Genomic DNA, 14,793 nt, shown 5'->3' on the forward strand with positions numbered 1-14,793 from the left:
AGACACGCGAACGCCCAACTCAAGGCCGGGGCGCGACATTCATTGTGACAGAAATGGCAGTTTTCACACTAGAGAAGGATTATTCGTGTGAGACGGGTTATCCGTTTGATGATTCGCGTCAGATAGGTAATACGTGTTAATTTGAAAATGGAATAGTCAGTAATTTTGAATGAAAAATCCGCCTGACTTTTGACGACGGAATTATCCTTTCCAGATAGCCTGTGTACAGCCGCCCCCTCCCCTCAGAAAAAATCGGAGAAGGGGTGTCTGTGGGGAGTACGCAACTGTACACAGGCTAGTCTCAGACGGATGATCCATTTCTAGCTCTAGTGTGAAACTGAACGGCCAATAACAAAATTCCCGTGTCCAGTGTTTTTAATAATAGCGAAGGACTGTACGGAACGACTGTCTGCTGTTGCCTTGTCCGTAGGCCGCATTATTCCGCGCGGCTAATGCGTTTCGGGTCACTTGGTCCAAGCAAGTTCGCCACCGAAATGCCTTGACCGAGATTGCGTGGGAAGACGCCGTACAGGGACTAGGCTTGACAATGTCTACCGTAGCGTCAGAGAAAAACAGGCAAATGTTGTTCGTCGGCAACGTGTTTTATTACAGACAGTGACATCTGTGCTTGTTGTTTCACTAGTGTTTCGAGGGCACGACCTCCGGAAAATTGCAAATATTAATCCCCAGCAAGAAGCCACACTCTCGCTATGGAAAAAATTAGTTCCCCGAGAGAGCGCCGGCAATGGAGCTTAGGTCTTGGTTAACTCCTAAAAGGCGCTTCGCCTAACGTGCGTACGGAGTCACACTAGCCGGGAAATAAAAAACGCAACCATAAGTGAGTTTAGTACCTTCCTTAAAAGTAGCAAATCCAGGGAACACTTTCTTTTACGGTTAACTCTTTTTTACCCTATTTACGGCTAACGGTTAAAATTTTTCAATTTTTACGGATATCGGCTAAATTTTTGGCCCTTTTACGCCTATCGGTTAACCCCATTGAGACCCTCTTGTAATCAAAAAACTTTATCATCATCAACGACTTCGAGTTAATAACATGAGTTAAATATGGTAATTGGGTGTGACAAGCTCTGCTCAACCTGTTCAGGCGCGGATCTAGGATTAATACTGACCGATTTCCTAAACGAGGGGCCGAGGGAGCAAGCGTCTAGGGGAGTCCCCGGGAATTTTTTTTGATTTTTAAAGTCCCTAAAGTTTCCTTAATTTCTCGGGTTTCTGTCTAATGCCCGGAAATTGGAAAAAGAAAACATTTGTCCAGACTATTTTTCCAGATAGTTCTATTATTGTTATTTTATTATTAAAAATGTTTATCGTGAAAAATCTGACCGATTTCCGTAAAACGGTGGAAACCGGTGTGGATCCGCGCGTGCTGTTTGGTCGCTATTTTACTGACTATCTAGTGACATTTAAGCATTCAAATTTAACAAGAACTTCGCAAGTGGAGTCAAATGACGTGGAAAGGATCATGATTAAGGAGAGAAGGATCGGACGGTGGGTAGGGATCGTTTTAATTAAAGAATCTCTGCTTTCGCGATTATCAGTCTTACGAAGTTACTGGACGACTGTAACAAGAGAATGCATAAAGAGGCCTGTTCGAACTGGCGTTTTAAAAAATAGAATATTCACTCGCACACAGTACAAATACCGTTCCATTTTAAGAAATGAAAACGACTGTAATACTTCAGTGTTCTGCATGTAGTAGACACCGTTCTACTTTGAGAAATGAACTGACGACTGCTATTCTTCAGTGTTCTGCAAGAAAGCGAAAGGCGAGAAACGACGATTAGGAATTTCATTTCAGTTTGCAGGGTTTTACAGAGTTGGGGAGGCAACAAATTAAGAGCGGCTGTCTGTAAATATCGAGAATTTGCCGTCAAAACAGAAATTTCGAAATCCTTCATATCCAGTCAGAGAAAACTCTTTGGTGAAACTTTTTCGAAACTCACCATAAAAGTTTTCAAAGAAATTTCTTTTTCGAGAAAACCGGCAAAAAGTTAAATGCTGCCCCACGCCATATAGTCGCCTGTCTAAAACCTTTGAATTATATCTATTTTCAAAGCCCTCGGGAAGAAAAACGGTTCAAGGAAACAAGTTCACCTTTGGCAGGTAAGTAAGGCATCCCAGTTACAATACTATTTGCTAAAAATATTGCAAGATAATGAATTTTTTACTCGATTCCTATCTTCAGCACTTTCATAAACAATGAATTTTGCGACACTTTGAAGGAAAAAATCACAGCTTGGTACATGGAATTTTAGAAGAATTATTAAACCTCAGTAAAGCCCTACTGTTGTAGTACAGCATATAAAAAATCCAGCTTGGGCAATTAAAAAGCAACGCGCCGAGAGAGGTAAACGCGCCGTTCATTTTCGATGTTTTTGCATAAAACGTTGAAACCGTCACGCTACCGCGGGTAACACAAACATATGCATTTTTTTTTCAGTGAAGATGAATCGTGCTAAGCGACAGGTATAAACATTTTTCAAGGTGAGACTTGATAAGTGATTCATTTATTCACACGAAACTCCTCTGGACCCTGTGGATCAACTGGGAGGGTTTTATCGACTGAAGCCGCATGTCGTTCGAGAGCAAAATTCATTAATTTCTGACTGGTTCCAATCCCCAGGCGAATTCTTCAAACCTACTCTGTGCCACTTCTGCCACTTAGCATATTTGAAAGACGCGATCAATATACCATCGGTTCGATGGTATTTTCATTGATTAGAAACGAGGTTGATCGCTGGTTTATTTGCTTGAAAGGAAGGCTACTTGGGCGATGGTGAACTTAATAACTGCATTCACAATTATGTCGAGTTTCTGACTAAAACAGAAAGGAAGAAATGCAAGAATATGCAAACTATATTGCATGGTGGATGTTATCTACTTTTTCAGGAGTATCTGCAACGGAAAAAAACATCGGTTTATATCCTGAGTCGACCGTTCCGAGGAATAGGCCAAAGTTTTGAAGAAAGTCACGAGGAAGTACGCTTGTTAAGAACTTGGAAAAATTTTGAAAAACAATTATTGAATTCGACTATCGTATGATGCGAAGAATTATGCTGATTTCAGAGGCTTTTACTTATCCACTTTGGATGATCATCCTCCTTGATCTGGATAATTATCAACATCATACCCAGCTTTATTCGACTACATGATCAGGAGGAACCCATTGAGAAATAAATGCCTCTCCGCTGAAACTTTTCTAGCTCGGTCAAGAGACGGGATATCAACGGGGTCTTTCTGCAGGTACCGTCATCCAAAAGAAACAAAGTAATCAAACAATAGAGTTCTCGGGGCTTTATTATTTGGTTGTATTGTTTCTTTTGTTGCAGGTGTCCTGTGCCTCGGTACATCTAGAAAGAACCTATCAGTGAGATTACCAAGGAGTTGATGCTGTGTCTTATTGCACAATGGGAGTGTTTTGGGGGACGAATTTGAACCCAGCTTCCTACACAACTGAGTAATATTCAATAAAAGAAGTGATTGCATCTCCAAAACAGGCCCATGGTAAAATTCCACACGACACCGACCCGGCAGTCTTGTGCTCACCCACAAAATGGCTAACCTGTGGGGCAGGCAGAAAAAGGAGATGGGAGGAGGAGAAAAATAGCAAAAGGGAGAGGAGAAAGGGAGCCTTTTCCTCTCTTTCCAATAACACTCCTCCAAGTTTTTCCCCTCCAACCCCTAACCCCATCAACACCTGCCAAGCACGCTACCAGCCAACCATCTCTTGGTTTAGTTTTATCCAGTTCCACTACCTGTGAGGGACACATGACATTGCCTATGTGACCAGTAGGAAGAGAGGGTAATGATTGGTCTTTGAGGTCTTCAGGGTTCCCACTTTTCCATCTGTATGGGGGTGTTTACGTGAGATGCATATATATACGGTTGACCCCTGCTTTACCTACACCCACTTAATATAGACACCTCATTTTTATGGACAGTTTTCTTTGTCCCTTCTCTACTTAATACAAATCCCGGATGGTACTACCAGAGAAAAATGACACCCTGCTTTAAAAAAGCCCAAGCCCAAAAAGACTGATCCCTATTTAAGGGAAATTCAAAAAGTAGGACATTAATGGCAACACACAAACTTTCATTACATCACTTTACCAAAATACAGTCAAACCCTGCCACACAGAGATCCGCTTAATAAGGACACATTGCTATCATGGACAGTTTCCTTTGTCCCTGGGGAAAGCCCTCACATAGTCTCTAAATTTAACCCAGTTAATATGGACACCAGTTAAAGCGAACAATTGACACTTCTTTTTTGTTAATCAGTATTATAGGACTTTATATTTCCTATACGTTACTTAAAATTCCATCAAGTTGCCCCAACATTGATGAAAGTTGGTCCAAATGGCATAAGTTGCCAGAAAGTTGTTCCGAATTATATATGTCAAAATTAAAGTTGCCAAAAAGTTGCTGAGCAGCTTTTGGCCAAGGCTAGACAGTGGACACTTCCTTCTTGCCCAATCAACAGATTCTCATAGAAAAACAACCTCACTAATGTGAACACTTCATTATCAACTGTGTTCTGTAATAGGCCTGTTTCCTTTTTGAAGGTAAAAAAAACCCTTCAGTTGACAGCATGTTGATGTTCTAAGCACTACAAGTTATGCTGAAAGCTATGCAGAAAGTTATGCAGGTTTTGATTAAGTAATTTATAGATAGTGATTTTTGAGTGTTTCTGTGGATTTATAGTCTGTGGAATGATGGTTTTGTGAAAGTTTGGAGTATTTTTTAAAAATTTATGATGCTTGGGTCTTTTTTGCATTTCTTCTTAGTAAGGTGTTTTTTGACTTTAATATTACCAATAACATGACCTTCTTAATATGCACAACATGCATTAATTATGGACACTCTCTATGTTCCCTTCAGTATCCATATTAACGAGGTTTGACTGTATGAAGTACAAACTAGCAAGAGTAAGGTGTTACTTACTGACAGGCAGGGCAAAGGTCTAGTCAATAAAGTTCCTTTTCAAATAACAGAGCATGAAAGTCTCCAAATCTTGTTGTCTCGGGTTCTAGCCCAAGAGTTCCCTGCAATAACTTCACAGCTGTTTCTTTTAAGAACTTGTCCCGATCATGGTTGACGCGAAATATGATGTCTCCCTGAATATTCTGACAGGCAACTTGGAGGTTTAACAAAAGATGGCCTTGAAAAAGTGCCAAGTCATTTGTGAAGACTGTCACAGCCCACTGTGTAAATTTAGCTGCATAGACAATACATCCATGACTGAAGGAACGGAGTTGGTTGGACTGTGGCATATAGAGTCCTTGTGTTCTGTCGGTAAATAAACAGTCACCCTCTTCTATGCACAGGTCAACATTTGATGGTACTGCTTTATACGGTTCGTAGTTAATCACCATGATTCCTTGTTTGAATAAATCATGGCTTTTTTCTAAATCCTTCTTGAATTTCTCTACATCATACTTGTATACCCGGGAAAGACAAGATGAATTTAGGCTTTCAAGTTTAGAAAGTTGAATTCTATCCTTCTTTACCACAAATGCATAGGAATCTTGCTCAAACAGCAGCTTATCTTGAGTCTTGGCAGCAATTGCTAGCCTAGCATGATGGGTGTTTGCTGTTGTATATCTCTCGCGTAGAACATTTGGATAATTTTGCCGCACAAACTCACGTACAGCCAAGATTAATTGAGTTCCAAACCCCTTTCCTCTATAATGCGGGTGTATTCTAAGCCCATGAGAGAAAAATGTTTGACCATCATCAATAATGCTTACTGCACAGAGTCCAATGGCCTTTTGTTGGTAAGTGGCAATTAGCACCGTAATATTGTCCCTTAGTAGCCATTGTTTAAAACAAGATGGGGCATTGTCATGTCCTTCATAATGTCCCTTGGACATTTCCAGCACTGCTTGGTAATCTTCATTTCCAGCCAGACGGACATTGAGCTCCATATCTTCAAATTAGGAATACTGTTCAACTGAGATTTGAAATTAAAGTATTATTAGACATTCAGTTAGTGAGAGATGTCTTTAATAAATTGTGTGTAAATACTACCAGTAATAAACTAAGGTTAATAAAAAATTTTTATTTATTCATTTTTGTACGTTGTTCTAAAAAAGGGCCCAAACTTTCTTTTGTTTACAACAGACAATTTAACCCCTTTAATCCATTTTATAAGGGAAAAAAATTATGACAGTTTGAACATTTCAAAATTTACAAGGATTTGAATGGAAATCCACTCAACCATGACTGGGTGGCACGAATTGTTTTCCCCATATAAATCCTTACAATTGTTGGTGACCATTGCAAGTATCATTACTTTTGAGATATACGTCTGAAAATTTGCAGGTTACCTAATTTTAATGCATACAGGTATGCCCACAGGTACCCCAAGCTCACGAGTGAGAATCGTTGTTGCATAACAGAAATATCATAAGGGTTTGTATGGAGATTTAAGCTATCATTATTTAGTTCAAATAGTAATAAAGATACATCAGAATTTCTTACCTTGTGCCCTCGTCTAAATTTATGGTGTTTTCTTGGCATTTTTGGCCATTTAAGGGCTATTCAAGTGAGTTATAGTGGTGCCGTAGTTCGGGCCAAAAATGCCATAAAGAAAACACTATAAATTTAGACAAGGGGACAAGGGGGTTATAAAAACGAGGAACATTACGAACATTGAGACTTGAACTGAAAAATTCCTTTACACATTATGTTTTCATTGCTTAGTTCATCCTGTAAATGCATTGTCAATGGAGTGCATAACCAGCAGAAAAACACAAAAGTTTTCTGGCACCAATCAGAAGTCAGAACGGCAGCGACCGTTTGGAACTGGTCTGGTAAGACATTGTGCCCAGGGGCTCTTCTCGCCATTCTTTACTTTTCTTTCTCCCATATTTTTTCGCCTGTTTAAACTTTCCCTCGCCCCCACGATCTGCCCCTGGGTCTCCAAGGATGGGAACAGGGTGGTAATCCAGAACTACCGTCATAAAAACAAATTCTAGTTGGTAAGTATGTAACATGCCACCATGCATTCTTTACATCTGCATGACTGAAATATGGTTCTTAGAATCTTGGGTTCAGTCTCTCTGAGTCTCTACAAAATCAAAACCAGCTCCAAGATCCTCCTTCCCCAATTACATGGAGATTAATGGATTAGATTAATCATACAAAAATTAAATTGCCACGCCAGTGTTTCCTCAAGTTTTTTGGCGGTGATACGGTGTTGAAAGTTCCCTAATGGCCCCGCTTTTCGTATTTACAGAATGCTGAACACATGACCAACCCACAGGGTTTTCAACAGTTTTTGAAGTAGGAGTTGCGTTTATTTGAGTAGGAGTTGCAAGGCCCGGAGGGCCTTGCTCTCTAGGGGGGTCTGGGGGCATGCCCCCCCAAGGAAATTTTGAATTTCTAGACTCTTGGAGACGCATTTTCCCGCATTTTGAGACGCAGAACTAGCAAATTTTAGATATCGAAAATACTGATAAATTTTGATGCTTTTAGTAACTTTAACCACAATATTAGGGTATGCTTTAACCACAATCAGCGTTTTTATGTGGCATATTGTTGTAAGTTAATATTTAATGTTAAGATTTGGATTTTAAGGCTTTAGTATGTTAGTCATTAATGTATGGGAATTTATTGTACCTGATGATTTTTACCGTGTATAAATAATGATTAAAGATTAGATTAAAGATTAAAGATTAGTACATAATTTGGGTTGAAAAAAGTAAAAGTGATTAAGAAACAGCGAAGGTAATTGAATTTTCAATAACCAACAAAAGCTACTTGTGTATACTTTGTTCATGTAGACCCATGTACTTGGATAGCTGTTTGTCCAGTCTAGACAGAAGCATTTTTTCTGGGCCTTCTCTTGATGCCTGGAAAAGGCTCAAAAACATACTAAAGCTATATACACGAGCTGTTTTAAACTCAAACAAAATTTACAATTTTGAATATCCTTATTACTTATCGATCACAAACACTGTTCAGTCCTACTTCATCATTCAATTGAAGTGAAATATGGTCGTATCTACAAGTCAAAACATGGAGAATCTTTGTCATCTGAGAAAAAGACTTTTAGTCAGAAAAGTCCTCACTATCATCGTCATCATCCTCCCATCCACTGTCATGTGCTTCACTGTCGTCCGATTCGCCATGCTCTTCATCTAGGCAGAAGACTTTTGCTACCACTTCTTCTTGTTCTTTCTCCTCAATTTGAACTATTTCCTCTTCCGTTTGCGTACTGGCATCTGCTTGGGTAATCTTCGGGAAAACATTACATTATTACCTGCAGCATCCTTTTTCTTTTTCCTGTTTGTCACTGTCAGCGACCACATCTCCCGTAAACCACGCTGTCGCTTTTCTGCCATTTTGCCGTGTTCTTTGAGACCAAATGTGGCGTTTTATATAGAGTGGCTTCAGAAACCGCTAACTACAATGTTCCCTGTAACTGAGACCCAGTCTTCGACTCGTCCTCAACGTTTACTCAACGTATTATGTACAGAACGTATTTTAAAAGCAGACTCAAGCGATGTTTTGGCAAAATTCTCCAGAAAAATTTCAAGTTTGCTTGCTCGCAACAGCTTTGTGAACACTTATCACTTTTTATCAAAAGTTTTATTTATCATATAATTTACCTAAGGGAAAGTAGGCGTCGCAAATCAAAAAGTTGCCGTCGGATGCGACGGCCGACGGCTGATTTTGAAAACACTGACCCATTGCAAAAATGGGTGAGGACAAAACATGGACCAGGGGTCCATGGACCCCTACTTTGGACCTGGTCTATGGACCACTTTCATGGACCAGGTCCATGGACCCCCTGTCATGGACCGGGTCCATGGACACTTTTTTTTTAAATGATGAGAAATTATCAAAAACAGAAATAGTGCAATAATAAGATTAAAAATATCAACAACAACAACAAACAATGCTCAATTGATCAGTAATAATTAATTGTGCTTTATGGTGTAAAGAAAGGGGGTTAGGCAAGACACGACTTTTACCTCATGCCAAAATGCTGCTTGTTCCAATAAACTGTTTTCGCTGACGGGTTGATTATGCTTTGGAGAAAAACGTTTTGACTGAGCAAATGTGAATTTCATACTGAGAGGTCGTGGCATGTGTATTGATTTTCTACCTCTTTTGAAATGTAAAGCACTTCATTGCGGCTGATTAAGGGTGTTAGGTTGTGTACTTTCTCCAAAGTGCCTCCTGCATCTGAATAATTCTAAGCCATTTTCTTTTTGTCCATGAAACTCACTTTTTCCTGCAATGTTTTGTCATGCTGGGCCCAGCCAGTTAGCGTTTTTAGCAGGATGATTAATTCTCACAGATAGTGATTCACAGATCCAAATCTCAAGCGGATTGTAGCTTAAACTGTAGCCACATCAATTATGGAGAATTTCGATTGCTCTAAAAGCAATGAATTCCAAACTCCAGCTTGTTTTTCTGCGGATAATGCAAGTCTTTGTACTGGAGCACGTAATTCCTCCCTTGCTTATAACTTTTGAATTAGCTTAACAGTCTTGCGACTGCACATTTGCAAGCAGAGTGTACGTCATGTAAGCACAACTAAATATTTGTGAACAATCAAGAGCATCGGTCGACAGCTTCTTGTCAAATCTAATATTTTTGCACTATTTCTGTTTTTATTCATTTCTCATTATTTGAAAAAAGTGTCCATGGACCCGGTCCATGACAAGGGGTGCATGGACCCGGTCCATGAATGTGGTCCATGGACCCGGTCCAAAGTAGGGGTCCATGGACCCCTGGTCCATGTTTTGTCCTCACCCTTGCAAAACGCCTATTTCAAGATGGCGGCCGACTGCCAGTCATCTGAAATAAACAATCGGTGAGCTGGAAAGCTCGAAATTTGATAAGTAAAAGCATGCATATCTAAGTCTTTAAACGCGCTGATTACGTATTTTACTTGGCTCCTAAATGATCTTTTCTCCAAGGATTTGGGCTCCGAGTTTTGTTCTTATTCGTGATTATGTCAATGCCATCACAGTGATCACACCGCCTGTAGCAGCTTATGAAAGAGACAAACTTCGCGTTCAGTAATGGCAAAACTTTCACTTACTATTTTTAAGTATATAGATAGACATTTGACAAGTAATTAGAGGGAGGGGACAATTTCGCTTTGCCGTATTCCATTTCTCCATCATTGCAAAATCATGTGAAACATGACTTCTTAGTATAAAGCTTAAGTTACTTACCGCAAATCCCGTAGCGGTCAGTGTTAAATGCAGGCTGTGGACTGCTCGCTCCTTTAAAAGACCAGGTTGAAGCAAAAGCCTTCCAAGAAACCTCTATACTCTACAAATTAACCATGAAGAGTTCACACCGTTGGCTACAAACTCCAGGCCAGGACACATCTCCCACGCAGACTTTCTGATTCTCGGATCTTGTTTACTATGGGTAATGTCGACCGAGGTATCGGTCGATATAGCGGTCGATATAGCGGTCGACAGTCGGCCGACAGTCGGTCGATAGTCGGTCGATAGTCGGTCGACAGTCGGTCGACACTCGGTCGACACTCGGTCGACACTCGGTCGATACTCGGTCGATACTCGGTCGATACTCGGTCGATATAGCGGTCAATAGTCGGTCGATAGTCGGTCGACACTCGGTCGAGACACGGTCGATAGTCGTTCCAGATGTGTCTCGGCCGATATAGCTTTTCGCTCGCCGACACTTCACCGACACTTCACCGACACTTCGCCGACACTTCACCGACACTTTGCCGACACTTCGCCGACACTTTGCCGATAGTTGGTCGATACTTGACCGATGTGTCGGTCAGTAATTGGTCGACACTCGGTCGATGGTCGGTCGACACTTGGTCGATAGTCAGAAGATAGCCGTTCGATATATCGGTCGAGAGTCGGCCGATAGTCGATCGATATATCGGTCGAGCTTTTTGTCGGTCTGTATGGTTTTTAGTCCGTTATCAATAGCCCTGGAGAAGAAATTGGAGCAAGATTACTGAAATATGAACCGATTGCCCCCATTTAAACGTGGAGATTCTTGAAAAATTCGCATTTATGGACATTTTTGGTCAGTTTTTAGTCCAAACTACTCAAAATTAAACATGAAAGCATGCCTTTCTTTGCAATAGCATCCCGTTTTGTGACATTTTTTGGTACGGGCATGCCAAAAAGTCTTACCCAATCACTTTAGACTTTTCTGCTTTTTTTTTTCGCTTTTCCTTTTTCCCTTGTTTTTGTCATTTTTTGTATTTTCCTTGCTGTAAGTTGAAATCATTCCCACAATAAATGAATGTGTTCAGTCTGCTGGATATTTTGTCACCTTCCTCGGCGCATTATCAGCGCGTTTTATCAATAACTGATCGTTAAACAAAGGACTGTTCCCGTCTTCAATGCAGAAATATATAAGTTTAATTTGTGGTCTCTGCACAAACGAGAACTCGGCGTGATGAAGCAGGTCCAAGCCCGATAATAAAAGATGTGTATTTAAAGCATGTCATGAACTGCCTTTTCCTATTCATTATTCTTCCACTTCGGGACTGCGGGAGCACTCGTTTCACTCGTCGTTCTTTAAGTATTCTTCGACTGCGGGACCACAGGAGCAGCAGATTCAACTTAGGCTGAGACAAGTTGTGTTTAACAGCTAAAAATAGGACGATCGGTGATGATACAAACTGGAAAAAAAAACGGTTACCATGTCCTTAGTTCCCAGTGCTCTTCGGTTCGCTTCATAGAGTAATCGCGCCTCGCACTGCCACATGTTCCCCCATTGCATGATAACAGTAATTAATGACGTCTTTGCTTAGAAAAAAGAGCCATTAGACTCACCTGATAAATTAACACATGACTGATATTCGAACGACAGTTGACCGATATACCACCGACAGTTGACCGATACACCACCGACAGTTGACTGATATACCACCGACAGTTGACCGATATATCACCGACATATGACCGATAGTAAGTCGAGGTGCGTCGTCGAAATATCGACCGATACTCGGCCGATAGTCTTTCTCACTATCGACCGACTATCGACAGACTGTCGACCGACTATCGACCGCTATATCGACCGACTGTCGACCGACTGTCGACCGAGTATCGACGGACTGTCGACCGACTATCGACCGATTGTCGACCGAGTATCGACCGACTGTCGACCGAGTATCGACCGACTGTCGACCGCTATGTCGACCGCTATATCGACCGCTATATCGACCGATACCTCGGTCGACATTACCCACAGTAAACAAGATCCGACTTTCTTTGGCTCGTCACGCAATCCTCCCTCCTGCGTAACGCGTGTGAGGACTAAAACCACTTACCTTATTGGTGGTTTTCACTGTCACGCCATCAAAAATACAGGAAAGCCTTTAATACAGAAAGTCTAGAATCTGGAAAATGAAAGATAAATATACAAAAAGCTTGCCAAGAGTCAGGTCTGTGTAATATACTCGGAAAAACGTTTTACCCAAATCTAGCTTTGTATGGAGACACCATGTTTTTGTGTCCCTTTCAAGTCTTTCAAGTGCACAAATAAGGCGGCCGGAAACCAAAGGAAAGATCTGTTTTTGAGTGTTGCTACTTAAGCGTGAATTCTTCACTTGAAGAACTCATAACGATTAAAGTAATATTTATTCTGAGACAAGGAATGTTTAGATAGCAAAATCTTCCAAACTTGTAATCTTTTAACCCACATAACTCCTAGCCGTCAGCTAAATGCCGCGTCACGCAAAAGCCTGGAAATTCAAGCGTCCTATTCAAAAATTCATACCTCTTTCTATGCATCTGATAAGAAAAAAACCTCAAAACGTCAAAACAATTATCATTAAGGGTTAGAAAAAAAGCGTAATATGTGAACCAGAAGTAGTTACAATTTGACTTCCGGTTTTAAAATTTTCCCTGATTTAAGCCACGTTTCGTCTGATTTGATATGGCGCACGAAGGATGTTTTGGAAAGTCTAACAGTGCATCGCGGCCTTAAAAGCTCGCCCGATCCGCTCGCTAAAAAACTCGTGAGGTCGACTTGTAACTGAGTCTAATATCAGCATCCTTTTTTGGTTTGGCCACCCTTCAGTCACGCAGTCGTTAAAAATTTATAAACATTAGTTTCGACGCGCAGCGAAGTATTTTTTGTTGAACCCCGAAGAGCTCTCCGGCTGGACCTGGATCAGGATCTGTTACAGCTGCAGCAATAGGATTGTCTTCGAGGCAGTACAGAACTAGACAAAACTTGGGTCCAACGTAAGTAGAAGTTTTATCCTCAATGCTTTCTACTTCAAAACCTGGAGGTAAACCTTTTTCTGTATGGGTTCAATTTTGTCAGACAGATAACTTGGAATGGGTTGCCACACAAGCACGGCGTACTCTAGAACCGATCTAAAAGAGCTTAAGCTAATAAGACTTTTAACATGCTTCCTTAATCAACGCCGGCTCTACGTAGAATACGTAGCCTGTTCACAGACCCTCTATTTTCCCTTCAAAGTACGTCGAGCGCGCGGGATAAAAAATAAACCGCGGGGGATTTATTGACCGCCAGCGCAAAAGACATTATGAAGGACATGACAATGCCCCGTCTTGTTTTAAACAATGGCTAATAAGGGACAATATTACGGTGCTAATTGCCACTTACCGACGAGAGGCCACTGGACTCTGTGCAGTAAGCATCGTTTGATGGGTCTCAAACATTTTTTCTCTCATGGGCTTAGAATACACCCACATTATAGAGGAAAGGCGTTTGGAACTCAATTAATCTTGGCTGTACGTGAGTTTGTAGGGCAAAATTATCCAGATGTTCTTCGCGAAAGATATAGAACAGGAAACACCCATCATGCTAGGCTAGCAATTGCTGCCAAGACTCAAGATAAGCTACTGTTTGAGCAAGATTCCTATGAATTTGTGGTAAAGAAGGATAGAATTCAGCTTTCTAAACTTGAAGGCCTAAATTCGTCTTGTCTGTCCCTTGTATGCAATTATGATGTAGAGAAATCCGCGCTCTCACCGATGTTTTCCGGTGAACGAAAAGAAAAATAAAACAGTGTCTGGGTACAGACATGTTTTTTTTTTGTACAAAAGTTTACCAGTGATTGACTATGAAGAATTGAAGTTTGTCAAAATACAGTTTTATTAGACAGGTGGTGAGAAAACAGGTTTGTTTTCAAGATCGCAAGGAAGAAAATACACCAAAATTTCTTAACATCGAAATATGATATTGAGCAGCAGCATTGTGGCGCAATTTAAGATTAATTTGAGTTATTTAGAATTTTTGTTTATTAAACTATTTATCACGGCTATGGAATAAATGTAAGGTTTGAAATACATTTACGTTTTATTTGAATTCAATTAACATACAGAATTTTTTACTTCTCACGGAGGTTATTCGCTAAACACCACACTTTATGTTGCTGATGTTGTTTCAGTAGCAGGTCTAAATCGCGCAAGAATTCGGCTTTTATCAATTTCAAAGTCGCTTACTGTTGTCATAGTGATATCGATTTACTAAACACTGCAACTTGTTAAACCACAAGAAAGAGACTGTGATAGTCTTCATTGACTTTAAAAAGGCAGTTCGACTCCATTGTCAGAACCAAAATGCTTAAAATTCTCCTAGCCTATGGGATTCCCCCTTCAGATGCTTGGAGCAATCAAGGTGGTGTATGAAAACACATCCGGGCTGGTGATAATTCCAGAAGGAAAAACCGACCTGTTCCCCATATTGACACTGGAGTGCTTCAAGGTGATCCACTGGCTCCGTTCCTATTCATAATCTGTCTCGATCATGCTCTGTGAACTGCCATCTGACCAT

The 14,793-nt window shown here is 40.7% G+C and overlaps 1 protein-coding gene across 2 annotated transcripts; it reads right to left on the minus strand.

The window, feature by feature from the left end:
• Nucleotides 1–1,476: 1,476 nt before the first annotated feature.
• On the minus strand, nt 1,477–10,382 carry LOC140947685 (histidine N-acetyltransferase-like). Of its 2 annotated transcripts, XM_073396861.1 has the most exons (3): nt 10,218–10,382; nt 4,966–5,974; nt 1,477–1,770 (listed from the first exon to the last, which is right to left on the minus strand). In XM_073396861.1, exon 2 carries the CDS (start codon nt 5,946–5,948, stop codon nt 4,989–4,991), a length of 960 nt encoding a protein of 319 aa, XP_073252962.1. In that variant the 5' UTR covers nt 5,949–5,974; nt 10,218–10,382; the 3' UTR covers nt 1,477–1,770; nt 4,966–4,988. The 2 variants fall into 2 exon arrangements, with proteins under 2 accessions (XP_073252962.1, XP_073252961.1); XM_073396860.1 differs by lacking the exon at nt 1,477–1,770 and having other exon boundaries at nt 4,848–5,974.
• Between the last annotated feature and the right edge of the window lie 4,411 nt (nt 10,383–14,793).

Source organism: Porites lutea, chromosome 9 (genome assembly GCF_958299795.1).
Source record: "Porites lutea chromosome 9, jaPorLute2.1, whole genome shotgun sequence".
Classification (NCBI taxonomy): domain Eukaryota; kingdom Metazoa; phylum Cnidaria; class Anthozoa; order Scleractinia; family Poritidae; genus Porites; species Porites lutea.